Raw genomic sequence first — 10,786 nt, 5'->3', positions numbered from 1 at the left:
GTATTGCGATAAAAAGGCAACTGAATTGACTTCATTTGAACAGAGCCTGAAGCCAGTAATTTTCTATTGGTGACATCACACTGAGTCCAGTTCTACAGTCAATTTTCAGAACACAGGTGGTTCTCATATACAGTCTTTGAGTTTAGACAAAAGGCTAACTCCACTCAAGCAAAGCATCTTAGTATTTCAGTTCTCCTTGAGAGCGAGTCGTAAAACCCACTCCAATGATGGTTGTGTTTTTGGTATTTTTTTTAAAAACATGTTCTTGTGACATTTTTTTTTCCTGATGGACTTGTACAGTAGGACAAAAAGGTATTTTGTCAGCCACCAATTGTGCACGTTCTGCTACAAAAGATGAGAGAGGCCTGTAATTTTCATCCTAGGTATAGCTCAAATATGAGAGACAAAATGAGAAAAAAATCCAGAAAATCACATTGTCTGATTGTAAATAACTTATTTGTAAATTATGGTGGAAAACAAGGATCTGGTCACCTGCAAACAAGATTTCTGGCTCTCATAGACCTGTAACCTCTTCTGTAAGAAGATCCTCTGTCCTCCACTCGTCACCTGTATTAATGGAACCTGTTTCAAATTGTTATAAAAGACACCTGTACACAACCTCAAACTGTTACAATCCAAACTCGACTATGGCCAAGACCACAGAGCTGTCTAAGGACACCAGAAACCAAATTGTTGACCTGCACCAGGCTGGGAAGACAAAATCTGCAATAGGTAACAGCTTGATGTGAAGAAATCAACCGTGGGAGCAATTACTAGGAAATGGCAGACATAAAAAAAGAGTTGTAGTTGAGCATCTTTACAGCCACCTACAGGACAATAGCCACTTTGAAGATTTTCAGTCAGGGTTCAGACCACACCACAGCCCCGAAACTGCACTGGTTGGTCTTTAATGACTTGTTATTGACCTCAGAAAAAGGACTACCGGTACTCTCTATTCTGGTCCTGTTAGACCTCAGTGCCGTCTTTGACACTAATGACCACAGTATTTTACTCCAAAGATTAGAGCATGACATGGGAATCAGAGGATCTGCCCTTCCAGTGCTTTGAATCCTATTTGACAGGTACCAGTTTGCCAATGTAAATGGACAGTCCTCTCATTGCCCTCAAGTTAGCTACGGAGTCCCACAGCGCTCAGTTCTAGGACTCAGTAATGCTCTACATGCTACCCTGAGGAAACATATTCAGGAAACAGAGCATTAATTTTCACTGTTATGCAGATGATACACAATTGTCTCTTTTTTTTAATTATACCTGACCAGAATGACCACATAGAGAAACTTAATGCCAGCATCAGAGACATAAAGACCTGGATAAAAATTAATTACCTCCTACACCTAGAAAAAACTGATGTCATCGTATCAAGTCCTAAATACCTGAGAGATGCTGTGTCTGATGAGATAGTCTCCCTGGATGGTGTAAGTATAGCCTTCAGTTCCACAGTTAGAAACCTAGGGCTACCCATCTACACCTGGGGCTGGGATCAACCCTTCCCTGGCTCTGGGACAGGGCGGGGCAACCCTCTTGGGGCTCCCGGTCGCTCTGTGTGTCATCCGCTGCGGCTGCGGGGGGGGGCGCTTGTCGGCCCTGTCCTGTGGGGGGGGGCTTTCTGGGGGGGGTTCCACTATCGGTACGGGACCTTGGGGTTTTGACAGGACGGGGTCTCTGCCGAGGCAGTTGGCGGTTGCCATGGCCGGTTGGCTGCCTCTGTCCCATCAAGGCCTGACCAGACCTGAGCAGTGGGGGCCTGGGCTTGCTCTGGGGGGGGGGGGGGGGGGGGGGGGGCGCTTTCTGGCTCCTCTCTCTCTGTGTGGGGTGGGTGGTGCTGGGCACGGGGCGTTGGCGCCTCGGAGGATGGGGCCCCGGGGCTGGGGCCCTGGGCGCGTTACTGGGGGGGGCTGTTTGACCACCGGGGGACAGTCTACCACCTGTCCCCAACTTACCCCTTCCTCATATAATCTTATATTAGGGTGAGGGGTTTAGCCTGCGTTGCGCCTTGTAGGGTGTTACTTGGCAGTGGCCCCCCTCCCATGGTTGCCGTATGGAATGGGCCCCCCTCTCTCGGTTTTATTTGCACCTTAGACATGTAGGGTCCTTGGTGGGGGGGTGCTTGGACATCACTGCCAGCAAGCAGCAGATGTCCTTTTAGCGCCCTACTCGCCAATTTTAACTGCACCTTAGACATTTAGGGCCCCTTGGTGGGGAGAGTGATGGGACATCACTGTGAGTAATCCGGAGATGTCCCCTCAGTGCCCTACCTGCCAATTTTAACTGCACCCCCTTTGTACACATACCCTTCCCGCTTCAAAATATACATTCCAACATAAACACACACACATGCACACACACACCCTCACTAACACACAAGCACACACTCATTTCGCAAGGAATCATCCCACCATCCCTGGTAAGGCATGCTGGGCCCTTGGCAACAGCCGGCCGTCTCCTCCGGGTGCCGGTTTCCTGGGCCCGGCGGTGCTCTCTCCGCGTGGAGAGGGGGATCCCTGAGCTTTCTGGCAAGGCCAGAAGCCGGGGATCATATCACACCTGAGCCGGATCTGTGTCCCTGTGTGGTGGGTTCTGGTCCTTGCCGCCGGGTGCTGGGCATCGCCAAACTTCCAACTGTGGCCGAGCCTGGTCGGGCCATGTCTACAACAACCTTGGTGGGCCCCCTTCTCCCTGGGGTGCCCCCTTCCTGGGCGGGGGCGGCTGGCCCCTGTCTTGCACCTTTCTGGACCAACCGTGGGCCTGGTGGATGGCTGCCTGGAGCGCGGAGCGGGTCTCCCTTGGGGGGTCTTGGCTTGTACCTGGGGTTGGGGCGGGGGGATGCTCAGAACCCCTGGGTGGTGATGGGGTGCTCGTCTGGGGCTGTGGGCACCCTTCTCGGGTGGGGCCCGGCATTGGGCCCTCCTGGCGCGGTGGGGGGGCTGCTCTCCTGGTTGGGCTGGGGCGGCACTCTCTTTCCCCCCATGCCTCCCTGCTCTCTGGCTCTGGGGGCCTCGTGGCGGTCCTGCTGGCCCTGGCCTGGGTGGCGGACGTGGTCACCCGGGGGGCGGTTGTTCTGTACCTGCTGCCGCGTGGCATTGGGGGCTTCTGGCTGCTGCGGCGGGGGTCTTGGTGTGGGGGTGGCTGGTCACTCCCCCTCCTTCTTTTCACATTCCATCATCCATTTTAGAAGAACATAAACACTCAACTGAGGTGTTAGCTCACCTTTGCACTAGTTTGCGTGATTGAATGAAATATCTCACACTAGTTGGCTTCAAGGCATAAGTATGCATGTGTGAACAATATCTGTATTGTGTACATGTTGACATGTGGACATTTTTGCAGCTAACAGGTGTGTTTATAACATTTGAGTGTGTGTGAGGACAGGCCCCGCCCCTTTGAGATTTGTATTCTATCTGAACCTTACCGTAATGATAAACATGGAGTAGCTTGTTGCTTTATGCTGCTTCATGGTTTTACCCCCCTCCCCCCTCCTATGATCACCCTCCTATCCCCCCTTCTCTAACATCCCTCTCTCTTCTTCCCTCCTTTCCTTTTCCGTCCAGTCCAACACAAAAGATTTTCAAAAACAATTAAAATAAATAAAGTTTGGCTTCGATTACAAAAGGGGGTTATTCAGACATACCTCTGGTTTGTCAGAAGATTCATAACCCCCGTTGTTAAAGTAAAATATGTCCAACACAAGAGGCCTTCAGCTCTCATCTGTCTGCCCAGCTGTTGGACAGGACAAGTAAAAATAAAAAATAAAAGAAACCTAGGGGTTTTATTTGACCAGGATTTATCATATAAGGCTCTCAAATCACAGGCGTGTCTAACTGCATTAGTTTCAGCTACGCAATATAGCTAAGATCATAAACATAGTATCTAAAAGTGATGCGGAAAAACTCATCCATACATTTGTTATGTCTAGGCTGGATTACTGTAACATTTTGCCAGCAGCTTGCTCTAAAAGCTCCTAGCCTGTTCAAAATGCAGCAGCAAGCAGGGACTAGCAGAAGAGAACACATTTCTGTGTTAGCTTCACTTCACTGGCTCCAAATTTGATTCTAAAATCAAGTTCAAAATCCCCCTGCTGACCTTTAAGGCCTGTAATGGTACGACTCCATCCTGTGTTAAAGACGTCATAGTGCCTTACCACCCAAACAGAACACTTCACTCACAAAATGCAGGAATGATTGTGGTTCCCAGAATTTCTAAAAGTAGAGTTGGAGGTAGAGCCTTCAGCTACCAAGCCCCTGTTTTTGGAATAAGCTCCCAGCCCAAGTAAGAGAGGCCAACACAGTTTCTACATTCAAAGTTAGGCTTAAAACATTCATCTAGCTAGCTAGTAATCAGATACTATTTAACTTACTATTAACAGGTTTGAATTAAACTTAATTTCAATAACAATTAGCTGTCAGTGGGCTGCTAGAAATACGAAGCTGGGGAAAGTATGGTGCACTGGGGTTCCATATTCTATTTTCATCTACTTCTCTTCTCTTCTATTCTTGATCATTTACTGGGTGAATGAGTGTGTGACTGTAAAGTGCTTTGGGCCTTCAAGTAAGGTAGAAAAGTGCTATACAAGTATATACCATTTACCATTTATTTATCATTTAGTTCTCCATGCCTCTGTTCGGTGCAGTGTGATTCATGTATTGTCCCTCTTTCCCACTCCCCTTCGGGGTTGCGGGAGCGGTTCCAGATCCCAGTTGGCTCGTCGGTGCTCCAAAACTTGGCCATTGACCCTGCCTTGAGACGACAGTTGAGACGACTGTTGTTTTAAGATTGGGCAATATAAATAAAATTAAATTGAACACAAGACCCCATCTCCCACCATCTGGGGCTCCCCACAAGATCTCACCCCGTGGGGTCAAAATGTTTAAAAAAACAATGAGTAAAAATCCCAGAACCACACAGAGGACCTGCAGAGAGCTTGGACCAAAGTAACAAAGGCTACCATCAGTAACAAACTACACCATCAGGGACTCAGACCCTGCAGTGCTAGACATTTCCCCTGCTAAAGAAGTACATGTGCAGGCCTGTGGAAAGTTTGCTGGAGAGGAATTGGATGAAGGTAAGAACTCTACTCATAGATTGGAGTGGGTCTTGAAAGTCCCACTCCAAATATATATTCTTTCTTCAGTAGAATCGTTCCCGTTTGTCTTTTAACTATGATTATGCCGTTTTTTAGCAAAAATCAATAAGCCTTTCATTTTTAAGACCCATTTTTGTGCAGAACAGCAGAAGCTCATTAGAAATTCGCTTTTGGGTTGTGGGCGGGATCATTGGTGCAGAAGTTAACCTAGCTAATTTCCGAGCATGCCTTTGTTTACACTCTCTCCCACTAACAAGTGCCTTACAAGCCCAAACTAATGCTAGCAGAAATACAGTGAACAATATCAGAGTTTTCAACCGCACAGTTTAGAGCCAGATGGATGCTCAGGCGAGAAAATGAAAATGTACATGGATCTATTTGTCTGCAAGTGGAGGATTTAGAATTGTAGCGGAGACAGCAAGACCGTGGAGCGCCCATGGCATTTGATGCGTCAGGTGTCCAAGTTTTTCAAACATCTGGTTTTCATGATCCAACGTGATTTGAATAAAGAAATACTCAGAAATGAAGATTTAATCTTAAATTCTTTTACACATGTCCTCCATTATGAGATACCTGCTGAAAGAACGTGTTAAAAATAAAAATTTCATTGGAGTTGGTCTTTAAGATTGAACATGTCTGTTTTGAGGATCACTAACAGCGACAGGTGCATAGCATGGCCCATAAAATTCTCACTGGTGAGAGGAGGTGTAGTTCATCCACCACCACACCATTCACAAGTCCTCGTCCATGCCCACAACGCACTAACCCCCTCCTTTTGGCCCTTTTTAGGCTCAGAACTTGACACCCAGGCCTGTGGTTCTCATACATATTGGGGTGTGGTCACGTGTGACACTTGACCAGGAAAGGAGCACCTGTTAGCAGGGTCTTCTGGTAGTGGGAGAGCACCACCTCCGCACAGCCACCTCTCACCAGTGGAGTCTGGTCTCAGCCGCCCATAACTGTCTCCTCATCTCCAGGAGGCTTCTGCCCTCACCAAGTCGTCTCTACTGCTGAGTTTGTTGTTGTTGTTTTTTCCACACTATAAGCTGTGGGGGACTTTTGAAGTCCTGACAGAGGCGGAATGATGACAGCTGTTGAATCCCAAATAACATACACCAACTCCTATTCCATCCACCAAGAGGAGACCTACATGTCTCAGGAGGATGATTGGGACCGGGACCTGCTGCTGGACCCAGCCTGGGAGAAGCAACAGAGGAAGGTGGGTTTGGATGTGCTGGCTCTCCTGTGAAGATGAGTGCTTGTGCCCAATGATGCAGAACAACTACGTCTGCTCACACCGCCGTAACTGCCCCATTCTTTAGCATTCTGAGTTCCACTCACGTTGATGCCTGAGTATTAGGCTAAATCTTGGAAGAGCACAGTAAATAGCTGGTTCCTTGGCAGCTGATGCACCTGGCCCTTCAGTCCTACTTGAAGCTGTGTGGGCAGATATTTTAGGCGCCCGAACTTTCTCAGTGTTGTCTTTCAGTCACCCCCCGATTCCCTTGCAGACTGTCTAAATATAATTCTGCCTTCCCCATTCTTTTTGAAGTCATTTAAAAAAATGTTTAAATCAAATTTAATTTATTTTCATTAAGATTTTATTGTGACAGTTTGAGAGCCAAAGCTTTGGGGAGGGGGGAGCATTTTAGCTGTTATTTAAGAAAAACAAATTTAGGAGCTTTAATTTAAAATATACAATTGCTAAAACAAATGATACTATTTAAAAAAAAGAAATACAAGTGAATATATGAACAAAGATAGTAATGTATGAGAAGGCCTATTAAGGCAAATACCAATCATACACTGTTAGACTTTTTTTCATAAATTACTTATATTATTCTGAGAAAAAAAAGAGCCAGTTGTTGCCATGGCAACACAGTCAAGAATACAGGTGTGCCAGGTGTCGGTGAGAAACTCCAAGTCCAAATTTGTCTGTCTTCGTGACATCTATTTTTTATTTGCGTGATAGCTTCATGTTAGCTTTAGCTCTGTGTGAGTAAGTGTGTGTTGTAGTTATCGGGCCTTCCTTTTGAGCCTAAGCTAAAAAAAGCTCATCGCTAATAGTTTGGTTAACACTTGGCAAAAAGTAATCACTAGAAGTTTATTTTATTAAATATACTTGAGTGTAAGTATAGCTAGTATACTAACAGAGCATGTAAACATAGTGTAGGAAGTATACTAACTGAATACTTGCTCAGACTAAATTTAAACATTTTAAGCTTACAATAAATAGACAGTGAATAAAAAAGTCAACTTCCAAGTTTACTTTCTCGCTTTTAGTATAGACTATTTATACTTGTAGTTCCCTTAAATATACTACTTTTGCTAAGGACAACCATCCAGGTACAAATTTTCTACCGTATGAGGTTTTCTTACTTTAAAAATAATCTCAGGTTTTTATTTCTCTTCATGATATAAAACTTTGTTACACCCGACTTTGGTTTTCTTGTAAAAATTACCAATGTTGTACCACACCTTGAATGCTACTTTATTCTTAGATGTAAATACTGCTGGGTCTTCAAAGCTGCTTTTTTCAAGGTTTTTTTATATTTTTATTTTTTTTAAATATACTTCGTGCTCTGATTCTGGAGTGTTTTGATTTAAATAGTGAATGTTGCATGTTAACTCTTTGCACTAGTACAGGTTTGTCTGGAAGGACAGTACATTTATTAATTTTTATTTACAATCTTCCAAATGATCTTATTTCATTGATTATACAAAAACAGTAAATACTTGTATCCAAATTAAATTGATTATTTTGCTAAATCCGCAGGTATGCTACAGCACTTTGCACAGACATTAGGTTTTTTTTTTTTACTTGAATACTACTTTTTAATTTTTCTTTTACATGTTATTTGCTATCTAATTTATTTGCAATAATTTTTAACTTTTATCTTTTTTTTAAACAATTTTTATCTGAAAAATGGCCGCATGTTGACTTAAAGTACCAAAATGACAGCAGCTTGGGTGAATCTGCATTGGACATGGAATGTCCTGTGAAGCCCAGTGACAGGCTGAGAGCTTTCAACAGATGTTAGAGAGAGGTTGGTGGATGTATGCCCCCGGCTAGGTTTCACAGGCCTCCAAATAAACATGATGCTAAAAATAATCATTTGGCTCCAGGTTTGCTCCTTCCGTCCATCCCCAGTCTTTTCTTCACTCAGGAACATTTTTTATTATCAGTATTTTGTGTTAAATATTGGTGGAGTTTGCTCACTGTGTTTATGTGTCTGGTGGACCTACAATTTTTTTTAATGCAGTTAGTTGCTCAAATCAAGCCTCCGTAGTGAAGCAGGCCTGTGGTCTTTAGCCTCCATCCTCCCTGTGGAGTAGGTCACGGCCCTCACAGCACTTGTCGGCATGTAAAATGCAACTCAAGGAGCTGATATCAGCCTGTGAATATAGCCCGCGCATCACAGCAGAGTGTCGTGAATATGAAAGCAAAGCTTCACAGCACCTGTTGTCTGCTCTATCCTTGAAATTTCAGCGGAAAAAGCCACCCACCATTCGACGTGGCTGTAAAGTGTTTGTCAACACAGATCAGGGCAGAATCCGATACAGCTTTAAAGAATAATTCAAATATCTGAATTGTACAATCTTGGTCTGTGTATCATGAAGCCTTTTTGAGATTGTGAACGTAATGATTGACAGCTTGTTTTGATTTCGCACTAGTAAAGAGCAGAAACAGAGAAAAGAGATCTGTCTACTGCAAAACCAGAAGTTAGTATTCCATATAAGAAGATGCAAAGAAGGTTTTATCTAGATGACTTAAAACCCCCTGGAATAATTTGTGGAGTGAGATCACTGAAAATAGTGTGAACAGACAAACTTTTAATCAGATAAAAAGACATATATGAGTGAAGTAGATGTTTAAAGACCAGATCCCTGAAAGATTTCTCATCACATCCATCCTTTCTCCCAGCAAACCAGTTTGTGTGGTGAACTGAAAGAATAAAGTCAATAAGAAGAAGGATCATCACTGTGACTGAGGTCTTCTTCAGTTTGAGTTTGAGATTTCCTCTGCTAACCACTTGCTGCTCAGTCAAGTTTCCTCTCTATCGCTCAGAGGTGTTATCGACTCTCCTATTGGTTCATCTAGGAAACGGTGATTACATTGTGTTATAAATTATTGGCCAAATGCTTTGACTCTCACCATGTCATATTTAGAAATGTGATACTTTACATTACGTAATGTTCTCATGTGTGAGAACGTGTGAGGAAACATCTAAAGGTGCAGCATATTTAGGTTTCTTCTGGTCTAATCTTGTTGTGAACTTCCAGCATCTCAGCTGGCTGTGTGGGAGTTAGACAGACATATCGATTAGTCTCTCTAGTGAGTCCACACCGCCACATCATTCCTCCAGAGGAGATTTCATATTCCCCCTAAAGTTCAAGAGCTTCTTTCCTCACTGACAGATGACTGGAGGCAACAGTTTCCTGCAGTTTGCACCTAAACAAAAGTGTTAAAAACAAAAAGAACTGGCATTTATTCTTGAAAGGTTTTCTCCATTTCTCTGTTGTTCCTGAAAACTGAGCAAGTTCGATCAGAAATAAACCTTCACGACAGTCCTCATTTCCTGACATCATTAGCTAAATATGGACTTGAAAAAAGTATTTCTTTTAAGAATTAGTTGTCAAAATAAATAAAAACATCAGTTTTTCACTCTTTCAAAATACTTCTTCAGTTGTTTCTGTTGAACAGCATGACTGCAGTAATTGAAGAGACACATACTGAAGCATTTCTTTTTCGACTAAAGTCTGTGTCCAGTTTGCTTTTATTAAAGAATGTCAGATTTTGCTGTCATGCACTTGTTCCACTCAGACACAATTGGTGACTTTACATCCCAAGATGTAAAGATGGCATTAGAGATCAGATGACCTAAAAGTCAAGCTTTAGAGGTGATGCCTGGAGGTCTCCACCATCATTTCTCCCAGCAGACCAACAACACTAAAGAGGTTGGTAACACTAAGTATTTTTAAAGGCTGATAATGAAGGTTCCTTAATAATGTTAGTTAATACATAGTTAAGCATGAATCATTAAATAAAGGGCTTATATAAAACTTGTATGCATTACTAAGTGTATTCAGTTGCATTAGTAAATAGTTTACTAATGTTTATTACTTAATATTTTACAGAGCACTAACAAATGTTACCTTGTGCAATTTTTAAGCATAATGTATGTATTCATTATATGTTGAAGAAATTGCATTGGAAAACTTTTATTAATGTTTTGCAATGTATTACGTAAGGTTAGGTATAGTTGAATTATAAAACATTAGTTAAATATTAACTAATGCATTAAGGTAATGCAAAGTAAAGGTGGTTTTTAATGCTTTTTATTAGTTACTTAATACCTAACTATGCATTTAGCAACATTAATTGAGGATCCTTATAATAAAATGTTACACAAAAGTAGTTTTATGCATTTAGAAAATATAGTTTTCTTACTTAAAATGTGCCAACATTTTTTTTGTCTTGCATTAACCCTTAATTACATTATTTCAAGTAGATTTAAAGGCTTGAACCATTAATTAAAAACCACTAAAGAACCTTACGCCGTGCTCAGCAGTGGGTGATTGACCTGACCTGTATTAAAATCACTGGCATTAAAGAGCTGTGGTGCAGTGTATCAGCACTGGGAGCTTCATCAGAGAGCATCTTTTAGAGGGCCTACGTAAGCG

General features: G+C 42.9%; 1 protein-coding gene across 1 annotated transcript in view; it reads left to right on the top strand.

Annotated features, from left to right (window-relative positions):
- Nucleotides 1-5,890: 5,890 nt before the first annotated feature.
- The window catches only part of actn3b (actinin alpha 3b), a 41,602-nt gene continuing 36,706 nt past the window's right edge, over nucleotides 5,891-10,786 (top strand). Inside the window, exon 1 of the mRNA XM_004079863.5 lies at nucleotides 5,891-6,320. Within this exon, the coding sequence (XP_004079911.1) occupies nucleotides 6,183-6,320 (138 nt within the window). The 5' untranslated portion in view covers nucleotides 5,891-6,182. The remainder of the gene's footprint in view (nucleotides 6,321-10,786) is intronic.

The sequence above is a fragment of the Oryzias latipes genome, chromosome 18, assembly GCF_053564925.1.
Source record: "Oryzias latipes strain Hd-rR chromosome 18, Olatipes_Hd-rR_3.1".
Classification (NCBI taxonomy): domain Eukaryota; kingdom Metazoa; phylum Chordata; class Actinopteri; order Beloniformes; family Adrianichthyidae; genus Oryzias; species Oryzias latipes.
Note: the sequence above shows the minus strand (reverse complement) of the source record. Positions and strands in the feature narration are given on the sequence as shown.